Source organism: Ambystoma mexicanum, chromosome 12 (assembly GCF_040938575.1).
Source record: "Ambystoma mexicanum isolate Mex_15411 chromosome 12, UKY_AmexF1_1, whole genome shotgun sequence".
Classification (NCBI taxonomy): domain Eukaryota; kingdom Metazoa; phylum Chordata; class Amphibia; order Caudata; family Ambystomatidae; genus Ambystoma; species Ambystoma mexicanum.
Window position 1 is genome coordinate 633,281,963 of NC_090936.1, and position 21,949 is coordinate 633,303,911.

At 44.0% G+C, this 21,949-nt stretch overlaps 1 protein-coding gene across 2 annotated transcripts in view; it reads right to left on the minus strand.

Moving 5' to 3' along the window:
- The window catches only part of CADPS2 (calcium dependent secretion activator 2), a 2,822,196-nt gene that overhangs the window by 2,532,884 nt on the left and 267,363 nt on the right, over positions 1-21,949 (minus strand). For both annotated transcript variants that reach the window (XM_069629098.1, XM_069629097.1), the window contains exon 2: positions 6,688-6,801. In XM_069629098.1, the coding sequence (XP_069485199.1) occupies positions 6,688-6,801 (114 nt within the window). The remainder of the gene's footprint in view (positions 1-6,687; positions 6,802-21,949) is intronic.

Below are 21,949 nucleotides of genomic sequence, written 5' to 3' on the forward strand. Positions count from 1 at the left end.
AAAAACCCACCACGGCAGCTTTTGCAGGTTGAGATTTCGTCGTTCAGTGTAACTCTGCTGTATATCTTTGAAATTCCCCAGTTCCTTCCACTCATCAAGGCAACTGAAGTAATGCCTGTAGGAAGGAGTGTGTGTCTAAAATGCCATCAGCACGTTCCTACACAAAAAATAGAGAAATGCCCTAAGCCATGCTTACAGTCCTGCTAGTGAGGTTAACAATGAAGTCAAATTCATACTGCCTACCAGGGGGTTTGCATATGAGGGAGAAAGGGGGTGGTGGTTTAATTGTCACCATTTTATTTTTTTAGGTAGGAACCTTTCCCCTAGAGGCGGTTTATCTTTAAAGAAAATAATCCAAAAACAGAGGTTGTAGGTTAACACCACTAAAACCCTTCAACTTGCGATATTTCGTTTTAAGATCTCAATCAATAACCTCAGGTGAGAAAAGTGAAGTATTGACCCTCCCTTGAGGTTTTGTTCTAGTGGGCTGAATTCTGTCACCAGAATGCAAGTCTCCACCTGCAGTAAACACAAAGTGACACAAGTTACCTCTCAAGCCAAGGGCATGAACAATCTCATGTGTGGCAATAAGAAACACACTGTGCCATTTGCAAACTTAACATGATCCACAAAAGCAATGTAGATATGCGTGTGTAAAAATAGAATAGGGTAAACTAAATCAAATTAGCACTTTATTAGCCTAGCTCTCAGGTCATGGTAGCTTGCAATATCCGTATAAAAGCCTGGAAATGTTCTCATTACAGGCTAGTTGTGAAGGGCTAGTTGTGAAATCACAGCTGACCTGTAATAGGAAAATGACATCACAACTGCTCCATAATCAGCGGTCGAAGTAGGACGGAGCAGATGGAAGCGGTGCTCCTCTACCTTTTTAAAGTTTTACTGTTCCCATAATGGTTTTGTTTTTAAAATAAAAGTGAAGGAAGAAGTTGAAACGTGCACTTCAGTGTACTGCACTGAAGGCTCCCTTAAATAGCAGGCGTATTTGTTTAGGGGTTTGTATAGCGCGTGTGAGGGTGCGTGGCGATGGGGTTTGTGGGGAGCGAAGACCGGCCAGCAGGGAGCATAGTTCTACTACTTCTTTTGGTACACTTCGACTACTGTTATTTACGCTCCAGTTGCGAAGTTTCAAGGCCTGCTGCTTGAGTAGGCCAAGATCAGAATTGCAGCTGCTACTGCAGTTAATTAAAGCAGTTACAAGCTTTTCAAATTCCTTGCTTGCTAAATATTTTTCCGTAGCACTTCACAGCGATTCATTGCCAAGGAACGGTTTATAGTAAAATGTCGTATTTTTGCACTGATTAAGTTTAACATGTGAGGAAGAAGCTGAATGTTATTACTCATCTTAAAGTACAAAATGAAAACGTTTGTTCAATGCATTTTATTAAAATGTTCAAACAATTTGTCTGCAACACTGATGAATCACCTTCCGGGATAAGAGTGGTCCAGCGGTGAATATCCGTTTCTAAACCATCAATCAGCCCCACACCTCTAATACACCTGAAGGGATCCGAACAGATTGGAATAATCAGCAAATTATAAACCTTGCTCATTTTGGTAATATGGACTTAAAGGCAGGCTCATCTCCAAAAGATTGTGGATCGCTGGTTAGTTGCAACACAGAAAAAATACAATTATTGCTCAATGATAAGAGTATCCAGTCAAGGGTGCATTAAAAAGATCTACTTTATTAATATCACAACAGACAATCTAGCAACACTATGAAATACAACCCACCATGTAAATTAATGCAGAGTACAGACAGTATCAAAGAAGGAAAAGGGATTCACTCTGGATACGGACAGGAGGGTAGTCGGTATGGTTAATAACTACAACAGTTTAAGGTTTCTTGGCTTAAGCACAAAGGGATAAATGGGTCTTAATATGTCTCTAGGGGACTTCTGGGAAGGACTAGGGGGGCAGCACCACAATGTACCTTGTGCTGTAGGTGTTCTTGGTGCTCAGCAGGGTCCGGGTCAGGAATCATTGTCTCAGTGCTGATCGCCAGTTCTGAGCACTGGTTGAGACATCTCAGATGTTTTTAAGCGATGGCGGCTGGACACTGGCCAGCATTGCCATCAGTGGCGGATCGAGCAACTTGACTGGATCAATAATGTCCTTTAAGGTGGATGTTGGTAGATGCTCATTGAGGCACGTCTCCCAGCTTCTTCAATGGGCTTGTGTTGTCCTTTAAGGTGGATCGCCCACAGCTGTGGAGTGTGTTGCAGGCAGCTGCCATGTCCTTGGTTGTAGGTTCAGCGACCTTCTGGCACTTCCCATACAGGAAGCTTGCTACAGAGCGTAGCAGGGCACTCTGTGTGCTGGCTAGGTACCAGTTCAGGAGTGGCTGGAGGCTACTCGGATTTCTGTATCTCCCTCTGCTCCCTGGGAGATGTTTAGGGGATGGGTCGTGCTTTCCTCTTTAGATATCCTGGCCTTCCTTCACTTGCGGAAGATGTTAGGCAGACAGTACCTTCAGCCAGGGTCCAAGGTGGACTTCTTCTTTAATGCTGGTGAAGTCTTCAGATCTGCCAAAAGCAGGGCTCAGCCATCTTGTAAATCCAAGTGGGCCACAGTGATTGGTGTCGGCAAAGCCTGACTTAATGAACCAATCCTGGTGTCTCTAACAACAATCGTCTATATGTGTGAGGTCATTACCAGAGTGCTTTGCAAAAGGAAAGGTAAAGGGGTGAAAAAAGGAACAAGGTGTGCCCCAGAACTAATATGGCAGAACCCTTCTCTCAACGAAAAGACTGCTGGGCTCACTCCCTTGTGCTACTAAGTCCCACCCATCTTACTGTCTGGTGTGTTCAAAGAGTGTCTCTGGTTAATGGTCCTCCCTGTGTGGCCCCTGTTAAAGCAGCAGGTCTCCATTGAAGCTGCAGCGAGACCAGACTCTCTGGCTCCTGCAAACCACATTCTTGTACTTTATGAATGAGCCCTCCACCTAGCCCAGTGGCTTACTGTAAACAGTATAGATGGCAGTGAACTTTTTTGTCTAGGTCCGAGAGGTGGGCCTGGTTGTAGTACCCCCTGTTGGTATGATAATTGCTGCCAGCAGCTGTAGAGACCAACAAAAGAGCAGGGCAGATCCATGGAGCCTTAGCCAGTTATTCAGGCAGACCATGGCAAACGGGTGAGGGGGGGTTGCTCCTCCCCTGACCTGGAGATGACATTGTGCACTGCTCAGTGACATTCCAACTAATATGACCGGGCAGAAACTGCCGGTAGGCATTATCTAGCCAGAGTACACTGGTCTAATGCTTTTGTCATGGTTTGAGCATAGGAAAAAATGTGTGGATTTGCCACACACATTTTCTGAAGGTTGGCCTACCGTCAGTCCATTTAATTTCATTAAAACAATGTAAAAACCCAGGTGAGCGCACTCCCACCCTGCGGATGGTCAAATTCCTCACAAACACATTCAAAGCTGCCTATTAGCTTTTTAAACCCAAATAGAGTCCATGTTGATTGTATGGATCAGCAAATAGAAGATTTTACACTTGATTAAGCAAGAGGCCAGGTATTAAAGAAAATGACAGTGGGCAGCCATGTTCTAGAAGTAATAAGGTCCCCGGTTATTCTGTGTTCTTTCTCCTCCTCTGCCTCCATCTCCATCTGTGGCATCCCCCTTGTCTCCAGACTTTTCTCCCTGGCTCTTCAACACCTATCCTGCTCCGCTTGCACAGCACATTTCCACCTTCTCCCCCAACTTCCAGTGTTATGCAGATGACACATCTTCTTCAAACGTCACTCTGATTCTCTCCTTACTTCCTCCATCATTCCTGACTGCCCATCTGCCATCCAGTCCTGGTGTACTTCCAACAATCTCAGCCTCAATGCCAGCAAGACTGAGATCATTCATATTGTGACTCCTGCTCCCCTTTCTCCTTCATTTGAAGCCAGAAACCTTGGAGTCATCTTCGACTCTGCTCTTTTCTTCCTCCCTCACATTCAGAACCTTGCCAAGAAAGCCCACTTTCAACTCCACCTCCTCAAAGGAATCCTTCCTTTCCTCACTTTCCCCCAGAAGCTCAATGTCTCTAGAGCTCTGGTTCCCTCTAGGATAGACTACTGAAATAGCCTTTTCCTTCATCTTGTATCCTGGCTTGCAACATTATGTGTTACTACTGACTTCTGCAATTGTATTCGCTCTCCTCTTTTGCTTCTCCACTCTTTTTGATTGCATACTCTCTGTTCTCTCCTCCCCTCCCCTCTCCTCCTCCCCTTACTTTCTTCTATGCACTTACGCTATCAGAATTGTCCCTGGACCTACTATGATAGCAACCTCGTCTGTCGCTCCCCTATCCCCTTACTATTGCCACCCCTCCCTCCAGCACTATCTGAAGTGTTGTCAGGCCTAGTACGATAGTCACTTGTTTTTTTCCTCCCCTCCCTTTCTGCACCCCTCTCCCTCACCTTTTGTTTTCCTCCGGCTCTACCAGAAATGTCGTCAGGCCTAGTACGGTAGTCGCCTGTCTGTTTCCATTTCCTTCCCCACTCTCCCCCGCCCTTCCTTATCTTTGTCTTAGCACTTGCACTATCTGAAATGTCGTCAGGCCGAGTACGATAGTTAATTTCACATCCTTACTGTTCATGGCCTGTAAGAATGTTGTTGTATTTTTCATTGTTCCCTTCCTTGACTTGAAGCGCTTTGAAACACATTGTGTATAGGCGCTATATAAATAAACTATCATATCATATCTTAATCTACCCTCTTCTTCTCTATGACCCCTCTAGCTAATCCAGAATAGGGCTGCAAGACTTATACCGGACCTTAAGCCCAGGGGCCGCATCTCTCCAGCCCTAAAATCTCTCCAGTGGCTCCCAGTTGCAAGAATCAAATGCATCCACAAGTCTGTCTGGGGCTGCGGACCACGCCATCTACAACTAGCTCTCACCAAATACTTTCCCTCCAGATCTTTACATTCCTCTGGCACCAACTCTGTGCATCAAGCGCTTCGCTAAAAATCGAGTTGGTGGCCGATCACTTTCCTCGACAGGCTACCTCCTATGGAACAGCCTTCCCCTTCCTTTCAAATTTCCTCAAATTCCAGAAGCTCCTCAAGACCTTCCTTTTCACATCCTCCTTCCCTTCCTGCCTCCTCTGCTAAACCCCAGAGTTACTGCAATTGGTGACCAGGACCCTTATGTGTTGTCCTGGGTCTTGGCTTCCCACATCCAATTGGCTTCTACCCACTCCCAGCACTTTCCTTGGCACCCACTGGCCTATGCCACCACAGGCCTGCACTTATTTATTGGCAGCTGACCATTGTCACCAAGTCACATAGCTGCTTACTCCCTAGCACTACCCCCTTTCGTACACCAAGCACTTACCCCACCCCCTTCCTCATCCCTTCTCTCTCTCAGCACTTGCATGTTCTGAATGCTCACAAGGCCTAGTATGTCCGCCTCCATCTTTCATAGTTATAGTTTTTCTTTCCCATGTCCCCTCCCTGTTGCCCTGTGGGCGCTTTGAAACACAATTTACTTGATGCATTAGGACCTTGCAAATACACACTAAATCAACAAAATAAAATATGCCCTACCGTATGTAAAAATGTTTGGACCTTATAAAGGAACTCTGCCTCTATTTGGATCACACAACTCCTCCGTGATATCTAATATCCTTAAAATACTATAATCCATATATTTTAGAACCAGGTATACTGAACACAAAACGACAGGCTGAGTTATGTCTAATGAGTTAAAATGTCTGAAGTGAAAAGTGTTGCTCTGCTGTCTCTATATCACCTTGTTCAGCAACCCAGAGTCCCATATCCCATATCGAGCTAGTGGAAAGTTAGTTTAGTCTCAAGATATTGTCTTCATGTCTCCCCTAGTAGCTAGTTGCCCCCTGCTGCAAAGTCCGACAGATGATAAACATTAAGCTAATTGAAAGACACGCCCTTTATTCCATAATATTTCCGACGGAGGAACACACCCTCCGACAGAAACATTTAAAAGTGCACCGATGAATAAATTTTCTCACACGGCATTTCACCTTGCGTTTTACGTTCTCAGCGTGACCCATTTCCGTAACTGGGGGCAAAATAACCTTTCTTTATTGGTTTGCAAACATGCGCCTGTGCTTTTTGGCACCAAACACAATTTACGCCCAGAAAACAAAGAAAACGTTGCGAATATAAAACACGAGTTATTTGTGAATGACCGTAAGTGCAAATGACACCACATAAGATTTGATCCTATTTTAACTTTACTTTTCGGAGAACAGCCTACATGTTCCATACTCTGCAAAGGCAAACATCGTTAAAAACAACTTTCCATGCACATGGGCCAACACTTCTGAAAATCGGATGGTCGACAAAATGGAACCACCTCCTCTGTGCCCACTGGTAAGATTGAAAACTCTAGGGGCACGTCAACCTCTTACCCACCCCCTCCAAGATACTAACGTATGCTGCCCCCTGTAATAACCTTGAAAGTTAAAGCATATGTTCATGGAGCATTTAACACGTTTTAAGGAGCTGTTATGTTCCCAGCAAAATAGGTTAAAAGCTTAAGATTGGCGAGGAGAGCAGACATTGTGTGCCATGGTACATTTGCAATTGCTTTTTTGCTACCCCGGAAGTAAACAGCCCAATGAAACTAAAAAACAAAAGCTTTACCTCAACCTTGAACAATGAATAGAGATCATGTTCAACTTGCCTCATAGTAACTCCGGACAGCATTGCAAAACGCTTCATCCGCCACAATGTGAGTATCTCCACGGAGGAAGGACTGGAATCGCTCCTTGATCATCTGCAGCTGGGGCTTATTAAGCTGCCAGGGGACAAAAAGGTGGGAAATGAAGGAGGATTACATATTTTCACTCACACATTTGTTAGCTCGATATATTCAATAACTTACACGCACACTAGGTTAAGGAACACGATCAAAGTGGAAGAACATTTTACTGATCTTAGTCACTACGGTACTCCTAGTCCATTGTCCCTTTTCTGTCATTCTTTTGGGACATCTCTTCCCAAGGGGATGGGACTAAAGCACTTGATGATCTAGCACACAAATGTTGTCCTTTGTTTATTTTAAGGGGCAAAGCCATGACATGCACAGCCTCATCCCACCCACTCCTCTTTTCATGTCAGTGCTGTTCCATGTGCATTTTGGCCAGGGTTCGGAGGGTAAGGTGAGTTGGTGTTTGGAGAAAAGGACTATGGGCGAGGAGTACAGTAATCACTACAGTGACTATATTTCGTTGAAGTGCAATCCCCTTTGCTGCTTACTTTTGGAAGAGTCCCAAGCACTACCTCCCTGAAGGTGTGTGGTGGGTGTGAGGGAGGGGAGGGTGTGGTGGCGGGGCACAGGGGAGGTGTTGGGCTTGTGCCTAACTTAGTAAAAAGGTGGTACACACTTTGCCACATTGGCACCAACATCCAATGGAACAGGACTTTTTGGAAGGCCCTCCTGACTGCTTTAGTATCAATAGTGAATACCACTACAGAATGCAGGCGATAACCCACAGGTGGATTTGCTCTGGCATGTCACTCTTAAGTGACAAAAAGCCTGACCGAAGATCAAAGTTTTGTAGGGCTCAGATAAAACGTGCAGGCTTTCTGAACATCAATGCAGTGACGTTTCTACTCCTTCAGAGAAGGGTTCAGATAAAAAAAGTGGAGAAATCTCCTACTTAAGATTAAACTTAGTAAAAACTTTGAGAAAGAATGAGGGAGGCATCCCAAAGACCACATTGTCCCAATAAGATAACTGCAAGTCACACTAGCTGACAGACTGCAGCTCCCCCGTTGGTCTTGCTTAAGTAACAGACATCTAAAAGGCAATTTAAGAGAATATCAAATGGATGTCTAAGGTTGGACGTAGGTTAAAAAAGGCTTGGAAGTGAATGCCACTAAGAGCATATTCTAGTCCCAGAGTCGAAGAGCCTTGTGTGGAGGAGAAAAGATAATAGACATCCTAAGAGTCTTTTCTCCACAAAAATTTCCAATGAAAAATTGAGCCTAATGCATTATTTGCCGACAGGGCTGCATGGTGCAGCAAGAATCAATAAGTAGGCCACGTTCTACCTATTTTCGCAGAATTGCCGCCCTACTGTTACCATTACCACCACTCGGTTATACAAATTCACTGCAGTACTGCAGCTATGGCAGTGTAAGTCTACATTTGTAGAGGGCTTAAGAATTCTTTAGGGAGTTGGCATATTTACTGCAGGTGGTAATTCTGCCTGTGGTAAATTTTGACATTGAAGTGGAGGATTTACCTCCGACAGTAGGTAAATCCGACACTTCAAGCCCAAACTTAGGGGTAACAGAATTACTGCTACTTTCTTACCACACCACTTAACTTCTAACAAGGCCCATTGTCCAGTACACAGGATAAGGGGTTGACATGCCTTTGGAGATACCAGTGGCAAAACTCGCTCCACTTGCATTTGCACAGTGGAACCTTCTCTCGTCACCTTGGCAATCTTCATGTTCTACTTAGTGCCAGGGTGCCTCATATGTAACTGCTCAGGTGCCAGGCATAGCAGATCAGGGAATGAGGGGAGTTGTGACTGGCACGACACTCCCTCTAACAGAAGATCATGTCAAACTTTCACCAAAGTCATAAGGTTTAAGAACCATAACATTGCTTGCCCACCATGGTGCGACTAGAATCTCCAAACACTGGAATGTCTCTTGATACTTACAAATGGTTCCATGTAAGAAAGGGGTAGGGAGGAAAGGAATACACTGAAATCCCCCATCAAGAAACATTAAGCGCATTCCCCAGAAGCTCAGACTTCTGCCTGTCCATGAGGTAAAAGGGTGACAATCCCGACCTCTGGAAAGGTGAAGACCTCTCCTTAGTAGTCTCAATGCCCAATCTCTGGGTGGAGCTACACCTCAAGATTGGGCAATGAGACTAAGGAGAGTCGCTTCATGGTTGAGAGTTCATGGCAAAGGCACGCCGTGAAGCAGCTTTGGTCCTATCTCATATCTCCAATACTAGAACACTTTTTGTTGCCTTGATTAGTAACAATCCAATAAGACCAGCAACGTTGGGCAAGATGGCTTTCAGGGCCAGGAAGGTTACTCTGAGCTCCCAACATGTTCACGTGATTCCGCCTGTCACTTGATGACCACAAATCATGAAAGTGGAGATTCCCCAGAGACTCCCCCATCCTGCTAAGGAGAGTCAGTGGTGGTCATAGAAGTGAGCAGATCTATAAAGGGGACCCCTATCACCAGGCTTTCAGTTTGGCACAACCAATAGTGCTTGTTCTCAAGGAAGAAAGGAAGCGTGATGCTGCTCACAGATTAGGATGTGATCGAAACCATCTCTACGTTTCACTTCACAAGTCAGACCTCCCTGATCAAAGGCAGAGTAGATCTGTGCCGGTGTAACCATCTTGAACTTTTGCTTGGGGAGGTGGAGGTTGAGTGGACACTGAACTGTGCAAAGACCATCTTCATTGGGTTTGGTTATCACAAATCCCCTCAAATGGTATCCGGAGCCTGACTTGATTTGGAAGGACTGGTTCTATCATGTTCATTGAGATTAAGCTCTGTTTGTTTTAACAGGCAAGGGTGGCCTGACCAGAATAACGGATGGTATGAAGGAGTAAGTGAAAGCCAATATTTCCCTCTGAAATCAAACATGATTCACTCCTAAAGGCATCTATGAGTAAAGCAATTATGCCACCGCAAAGGTGGTGTGGAACCAAACCCACAAGTCACTGTTAGTAAGTTGTTGAGGTGGAAGCAGAGGCAAATTAGTAAGAGAAAAAGACTAAATTGCTCCCTGCTGATTTTTGTGGTGGCAGTATAAGTATTTGCTGGATTGTCAGCTTCTTCTCTCTTAATCTCAGAACCCCTGCCACCCCCACCACCAAAACAGCAGGACCAACCCCCCTGCGTCTGCAAGGAGCAAATTAAGCTTTTTGTGGTTCCCTAAATTGGGATAGCCAGAGAAAGTAGTAAGAGTGCCCATTCAAAGTCTGACAACTCACCCTACAGATTGCAAAGATACACAGCTAGAAGAGCAGCTGCATTCACTTGGTTCAGGTTTAACAGAGTTCAGATGTATTATGTTCATATGGCTTCCAACATTTGGTAGTCCCTGCTCAGCTAATTAGATGTTGGGGGCTGGTCAAAATATTTAGTGTATGTGGCCACCACTAAGTGGGGCTCAAGTTTGGAGTTCAAGCAGGCCCTTTCAGATGAATGGGATGAAACAAAATGTCAATGTATTGATCAGTGGAGCAGAATGAGGCCCCTTTTGTAACCCATCCCTCTCCAAGGGACTGCCAGAGTTCTCCAGAGACTGAAAGATAACATATTTACCAAAACCCATGTTCCTAATGTGGGATATTGGGAAGGGGCATGTCCAGGAATGCCATCCATCACTTGTTCATAGATGGAAAGACTTGGCTGAAACTGGCCCTTTTCAGAATTGTCTAACATCATTGCCCAAAGTATCAGGGTCATGTCTCATAACACAAAAGCCCCAAAGTGGCAGTTGACATTGAAGAAGGGCTCCTGTGGGAAGGGGGGGGTCACGCAGAATTGCGAATGCTGGAGCATCCAGGGACCGGGGATTCGGCTGAGGAACAAAGGGTTGAGGAGTTGCTTGGGCCCCATTGCCGTCGTGTAGAGTGCCTGACAAAGGAGGAGAAGACCTGAGGCACTACTCCAGGCAACCTGGGGGCAAGAACCCCTCACCGAGAAAGAGGCTGTAACACAACTTTCTTAGTGAGCTCAAAGGTAGACTCATTGGTTGCGAATACATTAGCATTTGATATTCACAAAAATTAGTATTGGCCAAGTCAACAGTTTTGGTTTTTTTGTGGGCACGGGATAGAAATATGCCTTGCACTGACAGCATAATTGCACTACCTGGCCATAAAATGACAACATACAAAATGCTGAGTATCTGGGCACATTATGGCAGAACCTGATGAACTACTAATACCTGTACACAAGCTAAAACTGTTGGCTTTGCCAGTGCTCATCTTTAAAAGGGCTCTGGTGAAAGGAATAGATTCACAGGCACATAATTCTAAATCAAGAGGCTAAAGGCACAATTGGTTGAGACATTTTTATTACACAATGAATGCCTTTAAAATTGCAGTTAGGCCATTGATTCTAAGAATATAGCCTACAAATAACACTGACAGGCCCTATACATAGCAACATTTGGTGTTACTAATTGATAGAGCTAGCTCGACAAAGAAGGCAAGAGGATGCTCTTTGATGAGAGGCACCCTTAGTGGGCTGGATTGGGCATGGTAATTGGAGTGACTGAGTGGTGAAATCACCAAACACACAAACTTGAGAGTCCCTCCTCAAATCTCATATCCCTCCAATCTGTATTAATTTGCAATACTTTTGGCTTATAGGTGGCGCTTAACGGGCACGGACTAGAGAGGAACAGTGAACTAACCGTGGTCTTGGGGGGGGGGGGGGGTTTGGGTTGTTTTCTTGATATGCTTGACCAATCGCCAATTATGTTTTTCTTTACTCTTTGTCTATCTCATGTTATTAAACCAATAAACAAATAAAAAAAAAAAAGCAGCACCTCATTTCCAAAACCATTCCTCAGAGGTTGTTAGAAAAGCAGGTGTTGGGGCAGGTTTTGTCCGCGATACCACCAACATAGGCTAAAAGGAAGAGCAACAGGACCATGGGCCCACAAAGTGAAGGGAATATGGTGATGGCAAGGACGGAATGGGTGGAAAGACATTTCTTTTTTTTAATACGGTTTATACAAACCTTTAAAAAGAAGAAGGAAGAGAAAAACAAGAACATGATGGAACAAGTCCAAATTTCCATGTCCCACCTTAAATCACGTTCAACAAGTCCCACCTTACGTCAAATTCATCAGCATTTAGAATGGTTTGTGGTTTTTTGTTTGTATTGGTGAGTGGCGACCTATAGTGAGCCTTACTCACTCAAATCCACTATTTGTAGTTGCCAATAACTTTAGATCTCCCAAAAAAAAGTCAGGGCATAAATTAGTTTTCTATCCTCCCCAGTAAACATCATCACACATCAGTCTTCGCCACTAAATGATGGATGCTTTCCAAGAATAGAAGCCAAGTGTATAGATCTCTGATCACGGATGGCTTTGCAAAACAAGACGAGATATTGTAATGTTTCAGCCTTTTGCTTACAGAATCTACAAGTTAGATCTTTGTTACGATTTTTTCCCCATGTACTTAGTTTATCTTTAGTTTTAAAGGTATTTAGTCGAAATTCCAAAGCCAGTCCTCTACGATATGGTCCTGGAAAGATCTCCATACATTTTGAGCATTCATTTGGAGCTCTTGTCTCACATGGCACATCTTTCATCAGTCTTTGTTTGGATCTTTGATCTTCAGTACAGTACCAATCACGTTTCCACAGTTTCATTTTAATCATATCTGGATTACAGTGTAACGTCGAAGTCTCAAATCCCAAATCTTCGAGGAGCTCCTCGCACTGTCGAGACCATAAAGTCGATCTACTTTTTTCATTGCCATGGCCAATGCTATGAAGTATTTGGAATTGAGAGACAACAGCTTGCATTGTTTTTTTTCGAAAAAGGGATAATGTGTTCCAACAGACATGTGCATTAATAGATGTGAGCCCCAATTAATTTCTTATGCACACTGTTGGTGTGCCCTTTGGAATCTGTAAGACCTTCGTCCAAAAAATGTTTTCAAGTGTCATCCACAATTCGTGAGTACATCCCTAGGGCACACTGTGCACCAAATATCAGGGGTGGAACCACTTTTTGATTATAGAAGTTAATCACAGGTTTGGAGGAGAATTTCCCATATTTTTTGTTGACTATAGTTGCTTGGCATGCAAGTTGGCGGCATTTGGTTTTCGCTGTTTCCGCCCAAGGACCATCATCAATATGGGAGTTTATAGTGTTTGATACTATATTCCGGATTTCCTTCTCAAGACTCCATGTGAACCCTTTCCCATTCTTCCTTTTAGCAGTTCTTACATTCTGAAGGACCAATATCTCACACTTGTGCCCATTAAAGTGTAGACCATTCTCTGTTGCGTATGTCTCTACAGGATCTATCTGTCTCTGTAGTCCAATTGGAGTCATATCAAGAAGGATGAGATCATCGGCATATAATAGCCAATTCACAGGACTTACGTGCACTTTTGGTGGAAAAGATCTAACCTTCTCAAGCGTAATGCCTATATCAGATAGAAACAAGTTGAATATAATGGACGTTAGTGGGCATCCTTATTTAACTACGCAAAAGGTGTCAATGGCGGCAGAGAGAATGCCAGTTTGAACTAAACGGATCCTAACATTGGTCCCAGTATGTAGAGCTCTTATAGCTGCCTACAGGCTTGCAGCATACTTCAGTTTTTTCAACTTGAACCACAGCATTTCTCCGTCTATGTAATCAAAAGCATGTGAGAAATCCATGAAGGCAAGATAAACTTTGCCACCAGTTCTTACTGTCTCCATCTTGATTAGGTTTATGATTAATAGATTTAGGCAACATCCAACACCTTTTACAAAGCCCGATTGTCACGGATCTATGTGTTGAGAAGTTGTTGCCCATTTTAGAAGATTTTGTTGTAATAGTGTAGCATAGACTTTCCCAAGCTTGTCCAAGAGTGCTATTGGCCTGTAATCTTTAGAATTAGCCCCGTTACCATTTTTTAAAAATGGGTACAATGACCACACTTCTCCATGATGTTGGTATCATACATTTGCTGTTAATTCTTTAAAACTATAGATTCCAATGAGTTAAGGTTGGAAAGTCTGGTTCTCTGAAATCACCTTTTTTGCTATAAAGATTACTATGAAACGTTATCCAGTCAGCTTGGGTTACAGAGTTAATTTGTAGGGCTGTTTGAGGTGCACCCTCAGTATTAATTATGTTACAAAAGTCTCGAGAATTTTTCTGTCCCAATTTTATCATCATAAATTCGGAGTCCTTTTGTAACATTAAGGCTTCAGGAGCTTTTAGCCAGTTCTTGTACTTTTGTTTGGCTACTCTTACTTTCAGCCGACTCAACTCCTTGTTCCCTGTAAGAATTTCTAATTTCACCATGCATTTGTCTTTTTCGCTTGAACACTTCCAAATCAAATTTGTGTTTTGGAGTAAATTTGCGATTTTTTAGTCCTTGGTTCCTTTCTAGATATTGATTCAATAAATGATCATATTCAACCCCTCCTTGTTCCTCATAGTATTTCTTGGCAATTGTATTTATTTCCTTGTTGTTAAGATGTAGTCTCACTCTATTAGGTTCGACATTTACACTGCAGTTCCAGCGCCTGGTATTGAAATCTTTGGCTATGCTGAGTGATAGCCTTATCATATTATGATCACTGTGTTGTCCTGCTATCATCTGCATATCGACTGCTATCTCGTGGATACGACCAGTCACAAAAATATTATCAAGGATCGATCTTGAATCCAATCAACTCCAAGTATAGTGAGCCGGTATGTCGCCTCTAAGGTTTCCATTTTGCATTTGCATATTTCTCAAATCCATTTCAAGGCACCACCTAGTTGCTATCCAATTATTCTTTCCTTGATTTGGATTAATGCAGTTGTCATTTAAGTCTCCACAAATTATAATCCCCGGTGAACGCGTCTCTGCATATATATCATCAATCAACGTTAAAATGTCATCGATAAAGATTGTGGTTCCTGCGGCTGTGTGGTTCCAGTAGAGATTAATAACATATATGGCGTCTTGACTTGACGTACTGATCACAGAGACCTGAATATAAGATGATGGATTCCACTATCTGATAATTATAAGACCAGAATCTTTCCTGGATAATGTTAAGAGCCCAGCCATAGGTCTTCCTTTTGCATTGCTCAGAGCAGGATTAAAGGTTATTTCAAATTCGTCCGATAAAGGACATTCCAGAAGCCATGATTCTTGCACACAAATTAGATCAATGTCACAAAGTCAATTGTTCTGAAACAAGTGCGAATGGCCTCTAGTGTTCCAAGAACCAATCACAAGCATGCTCCTCTGACAGTGCTTGGCATTATTGGTTATTCATTTTTGGGGTATTTGTTGCCAGGGCCTTGGCTACCCAATGCCAATTATCTGTTAGACCAGTTATATTTTGTGATCTTTCATTGGTCAGTCTGTCACCACTCGATTGGGTTCCACAGCCGAAAGTTATTTTGAAATGTTCTTTATACGACCAATCCTTAAATGGAGAATAAGCAATCCTTAAAAGGAAAGACATTTCTGTAGTGGTCAACCACATCAAATGGGTTAGAAAGTCAGTTATTAAAGTGGCATGTGGGAGGTCAAGACCTAGGGAGCTATTCCTGAAGTGGAAGTTTCTGAAATGGCCACTTCTTCCTCATGGACCCTGCCTGCCCTTTGTTGTCCTGGAGCAGAATGAACACCACATGTCTGATGGTGTGCCCTTAAAAAAAGATGCATTGCTTGTCCCTTGATATTACCAGCTAGAGGTTCCCTGAAGAAAATATTACTTACCCTGTGGCATCAATTTGTGTCAAATTCCTGCAGATAACTGAGAAGAACACTGACAACATCACAGTAGTCTTCTTGTGAGCATGCATCTAGTACACTATCACAGCCACCTGTACTGTGGATGTTTCAGGCCCAAGCACTCCAAGCAAACCAAGAGAAGGTCAGGCACTATAAAGCACCTGTGGCAGCTGGAGAAAGTGAAAAACTCACATGAACCCAGCAGAGGGAGGAACCAACACCAAAGCAGTAGTGAAATAAAATAGAGAAAAATAACCTGCTTGTCAACATCCAGTCCGACCAATTAAGGAAAAAAGGAATGACTGGAGAGCACATGGTGGTGACTTGAGGGGCAGGAGTAAAAATCAGGAGTGAAGGAGTGAAACGCTGCTGCAGTCTGTCTACACTGCATTCTATCCTGTGGGCATGCCTGTGCCTGCGGTAGAAAGACTTGACCACCCCGCGGAGCGGGCGCGGAGTCGGCATCTGAGGAAGTCGGAGGACGTCGTGGAGTCCGGAACCTCTCCGAGGTACTATGAAGGTAGTCCTAGCCTCCAAAACACGGGCGCAGCGAAGGCTTGAAGCTGCGTCGCTGGACACATCACCCGTCTGAAATTATGACAACGGCTGTTTGGATACTCCCTGCACTGAGGGGGTTGTGTTGGTTATCTGGAAGTCTCCCAGAGCCTTTGCCTTCCCTAATGCTGCACCCGCTCCTTCACAACAAGTAAGTGCCAATGGGGATGACTGTATTGGGCACAGCACTTATGAACCTTTACTTGCACCTAAAGCTGTTACTTGCACAACTATATCACAGCATGACTACTATGAATACTTGCCTGATGTGGCCCCTGATGAGATCTTGACTTGTGTACTGGAGGTACCGGTCATGGCGGACCCCGCGGGTGCTAGCAAGAGTCCTACTACAGCCTCTTTGTCTTTTGTTGACACTATTGACAGTGCTGACGGGACGGCGGTGGGCACTGGCATGATTTGTGGTGAAACAGGCACGATTGCATCTGAGGGTTTAACCCCGGCCACAACTATAACTAGCGTCCCTTTGGGGAATGTGACGAAGCTCTACACCTTGGCTAACTCTGCGGAGCGGAACCAAAGTGAGCTTTGTCGCCAGAAAATCGACTGTGGTTCCCATTACTGTAATTTTCAGAACTCAGAAACAGATTCTAGTAAAGAGCCGCTGCAAAGCCGATTTTTTAGTGCTGTGGAAACAATGGGTACTATTGAAGAGACCGCAACTATAGCCCTTTGTTGCTCTGATTTTTGCGAAGACGATGATGCGGTGTTTAGTCGGCCCGCAGCAGACACCGAAAGGGGGCGAGAGAGTTTGATAGATGACCCTCGCCCAAAATCTTCTAGGAACCTTTATCCTGCCTCTGCCTCAGTTACAGCTTAGAGCAGTGAGCGCAGAAACTCTTTAGAGGTCGTTAACAAATTGCTAGCAGACCTCACTCGTATCAACAATCAAAGAACGTCCAAGTGTGATACAAGAATGACGATGGGTGCACATAAAACAACTGACTTACAAAAAGAGTTGCAACATGACGACCCTGGGATTCCATTGACGCCTGCGAAGCAGCAAACCCTTCGGGCTGGCTGCTTGACTAAGCGTGGGAGGCTTGATAATAGTATTTCACCTAGCCTTAGATGTTCTCAAAACAAAAAGGCTAAAAGGACCTCGCCTAGTACAGTACTACACTCAACCCCCCCATTGGAACTTCTGCAAACGGAACAAGACATTGATGACACATCATCATCTAACGACGCCCTTGTAGGCCATGCGTCATCAGACTATTCATTCATGGAGCGCCCATATCCTAAGATCAGACGCCCTGTTCACCGCAAGAAAAGAGGTGTGCGTCAGAGAATCAGAGCTTACAGCACTGGGAAATGTGCCAAAAATGCAAGATCTGCAGGCTTTGATAATGTCCTCCTTGAACATATCCATTGCTCCATTTTTAAAACTGTATGAGAGTCTTAATGACACGATTAAAGATCTGTCAGCTGTGGTTTCCATTCTCACAAATAATATCGAAAAAAAAATGCTGAACTATAAGGTTGTTATGCAAGCGATGAATAAGAAGGCAGATCAGACCTACGCTGCCTTATTGGACCAAGTAGTAAACGCTAATATTGATAAGAAACTCTTGGCTGAGGTTGCTAAGGAAGCTTTGAAAATCTTCCATAAAAACAAGGTTCATGTCGGTCAAACACCAGTCTTAAACTGTACAAAGTGCCAACTTGTGACCCCGTCGAACAAGGTTGGGCATCCCTTAAGACCAGACAGTGTGATTTCAATAAACAACTCTGTGTGTGCAACAGGGTCGCCTGTTGGAAATTGGCTACACCTGAAAAACACAAATGAGGACCAGGTCCTGGCAAAGGCTTCCATAGAGGACCGGATGTCTCCAGAGAGGAGCTCTCATGTTGAACCCAGTCCTCCCCTTCCAGATGCACTAAAAGATAGCTGCCCGACCTTTGCAAAGGCCCAAATTCTCATACCTAACGAGCAAACTAAAATCATTAGCGGCTTTGCAAAAGCTGTAAAGGAGTCTCAAGATGTTGCAAATCTAGCCTTACAGAACCCGCAAAGGCCCTCCTCATAAACAGCTGTACCTTTCAACACGCTCTCAAGATCTATTACAAGTACCAACGAATGTCGTGGGAAAACCTATGACTACATATGCCATCTTCAAATCTGCTGTAGACCCAGAGAAGACATGTAAGCCTAATGGCCTTGCGAATGGTGCTCTTGGAATGAAGACAAAAAAACCAATCAGCAAGGAAAGTGAAGAGACGCAATAGCAACTCGCGAATATTCTTGCGGAATATTAAAACTGTGAACCTAACTGTCAATGGTGTGTTACCAAAAACTATTCCACCTGCATGTAAGCAGTCGGCAAAAAGTGCCAAAAAAGTGGATATTGAATTGGAGGGGTCTTATGCTTGCATCAGCAGTGCATCTGACACCCTGATGAATGTTTCAACGTATGAGGAGGATCAGTTGTGTGATGGTGCCGCAAATGCAGCCGAGGTACAGATGGCGACTTTGTTCACCCAAGACCCTTCATTCCATGATGTATTGGCAGTTGACAATTTGGCATGGGGTGCAGCAAGGAATCCAGCCACGAGTCAGATGCTCGCCCAAAAAGAGCGGCTAACAGAAGAGGCTGCTCCACCTATAGTCCCAAAAGTGATCCAATTATCATCACCGCCTCAGTCTGCGAGTAATCAACAGTTGGCTACTAATCCAGCCGTAAGTGCTGCAAAGCTGCCCCCTATGCTGCCGCAGAAATCATCAAACGAGGGGATAAAAGGCACAGTTAACCATAATATAGTGTCCTGAACATGTCAGCTGATTCAACTGCCGACACGGCCTATCCAGGAAAAAGCTACTTTGAGACCTCAATTCTTAACTCTGGACGACAAAAGAAAACTCCTGGAGGCAAAGGTGAGTACCTTAAATGTACCGTCGTGCAGCAAGGTTGGCACAGTGAATCGGGATGGGCAGGCTACCTTGCCGGTGGTAGGCTCGACAGTGTCCCGTGGGCTGTATGTTTTACCAAGTGAAGCAAGAGTGGTTACTAGCCTACCATCTCCCTAAACTCAAGATAATCCCCAACCCGACAGGCGAAAAATTGATGAAGACGAACCTCTAATCTGATAAAAAGAGAAAGGGACACTTACAGAAGCAAGGTCAACAGGGCCTGCATCGGCTAATATTAGAACGTATTGAATCCTCGGATGATCTAATTCTAAATCGACATAATGTTCTTTGGCTGTGTCACATGATCCCGAGCTTAAGGGCAATTGAATCAGATGACCTTAGAATTATCGAATTTTGTGATGAGAAGAAAAATGATGTTCTACATCTTCAGTCGAAACTCATTGTCGATGCACTGCTCGAGGCAGGTCCGGTGTTAATGTCCTTAGGGTTTGACATAACACGAGCAGACCAATGTTCTTATCTACACTCGCCTAATGGTGACTTTCACAATACATTAGATCTTGCGACAAGCCGAGCTTGGTCCCAGCAGCCTGAACTAAAAACATCTGTTGCATCGACAACAATTCCGGCAAGGTCATTGTCACCTGTGGTAGAGCTAGCTGAAGCAACTCTGAAGGGCGAATTGTTACAGATTACAGTCAATGGAACACAGAGCGTGACCCCGACGACTGTCGAGGATGTGACGGAGAACAACGTGACCCACGAAGTGTCTGATTGGTCCTGGCTAGCAGGTACTTTAAATAAGGCTTCGAACAAATAATGCCAGGCCTCAGAGAAGCGAAGTTCTTGCCTAATGGCATCCTGGAATACCAGAGGCTTTAACCATCTGTTCCAAACATCTTGGTCAACTAATTTGGACTTACTGTGGCTACAAGAAACATGGCTGACCACTAGTCCGATTCTAGAAGGCTATGAAATAGCATGTAACCCAGCGATACGTCAAACCAAGGGAAGACCCATGGCTGGTTTGCTGACGGCAGTGAGAAAGGCTGCAGACTTTCGGATTATTGACTCACGGAACCTGTCGCCCTTTATTCAGTTATCAACAATTGGTGTAACACATTGTAACGAAACCAACGGTGGTCGACTATATATCATCAATGTATATTGGAATCATCTGGCAAAAAACGCCTCGTCATTCCTAGACAGAGTGACAGCTGCGATCGATGAACTCCTTGTAAAGGAACAACCCCTAGATTTGATTGTATGTGGTGACTTAAATATCATATGTTTGAACAAGAAGAATCAACTGGAACAGAAAGCAGCTCAATGGTGCTTAGAAATGGACATACGTGGTATGTACATGTTAAATGGCAACACTGGGAGACACGCCAGCCCAGCCACATGGAGACGAATGGATCAATCTTCGGTCCTTGACTATATTTTTGTTACAGAAAATCTTCACAAGAGAATGTAGCAATTAAACGTTCTTCAAATGACCCATAGCGACCATGATATGGTACAACTCATACTTAACAACCAGGCTAATTGTGCCCAAGTGGACTGGCCTTACTTGGTAAGCACAGGGTCAAGCATGATCCGTCTAAACCTCCTTGACACTGAAGTAGTGGACATAACATAGAATACCAACATCTCCTAGCCCAATTTGAAGAACGAAGATCTACATTGAGACAGGTCGAATTGCAGCCAAAACACAAATTCGACTTGATCGTTCTGCAACGAAAAAGATTGATGAGACAGGAACTAAGAAAAATAAAAGGGCCATAACATGAAATCACGAAACAGACCAGAAGGGCGATTAAGCAAAAGTATAAGAACTGGCTTAAGTCACACGCAGCCATCATGATGCAAAACGACTCAGAGATGATGTTGGCAAAAATGGAAGGGAAGAACTCAGCGGACTCTTGGAAATTGATAAATAATACTCTGGAAGCTCAGTATTCCATACAGGCCAATGTTGTCACGGGAAAAGCATGGATAGAGTTTTACTCAGCCCTGTTTTGTAAAGACGAACTAACAAATTCATGTGACCCACCGGCTGTAACCAAATGGAACCTGGAATTCGAAAGAGAAGACATCTTACTTATAATCAAAAGAATGCGAGAATCCAGAGCCCCAAGCCCCGATGGTCTAACAAACGTAATCCCGGACTGTGGGCAGACTTTTGTGTCACTTTATTTAACCGTATTACCAAGAGCCGCTCTACCCCTAACTCTTGGAAAAGCGCTGTTGTGGTCCCCATCTTTAAAAAGGGGGACCGATCCAACCCTAAAAACTATCGACTTATAGCGCTTCTTGATGTTGTGGGGAAGATCTATGCCACTCTTCTCCAACGTAAAATCTTGAGGTGGGCCAAAGAATCCAATCATATAGACCCCCGCCAAGCAGGTTTTTTTAAGAGGGGTAGGCTGCGGTTTAAATTTGCTCCTTTTGAACCTTCTAAAGATGGAGGCAATCGGATCCAATTCAAAGATCTACCTGGCTCTGATTGATCTCTCTCAGGTGTTTGACAGTATTAATAGAGAGCTCTTGTGGAGAAAACTAGCTAAGTGGAACTGCCCGCCTAACCTAATGGGCGCAATTCGAGAATTGCACGGAAACGTCCATTAGAGTCCGACTTGATATGAAGGGTACATTGTCAACTTAAATCAAGACATTTAAGGGCGTGAAAAAGGGCTGTCCCTTGGCAGCCACAATATTCAATCTGTTTATATCAGATGTAAAAGATGTATTCTGTGGCGACAATATGTTCCCCCCCTAAAATACATAGATCGCCCATCAACTATCTAGTGTACGCCGACGACCTGGTATTAATAGATCACAGACACCGATAGGTCTTCAGCGCAAAATGAATCTTATAGATAGTTACATAACATCGAACGGGCTGCAAATTAACAGACAAAAATCTGAAATCCTGATCTTAGAGAAACTATCAGGTCTACATGGAAGGGGTCAGAAGTTCAACTTGCATATCGCCAAAGAGCCAATTCAGCTTGTAAAACATACA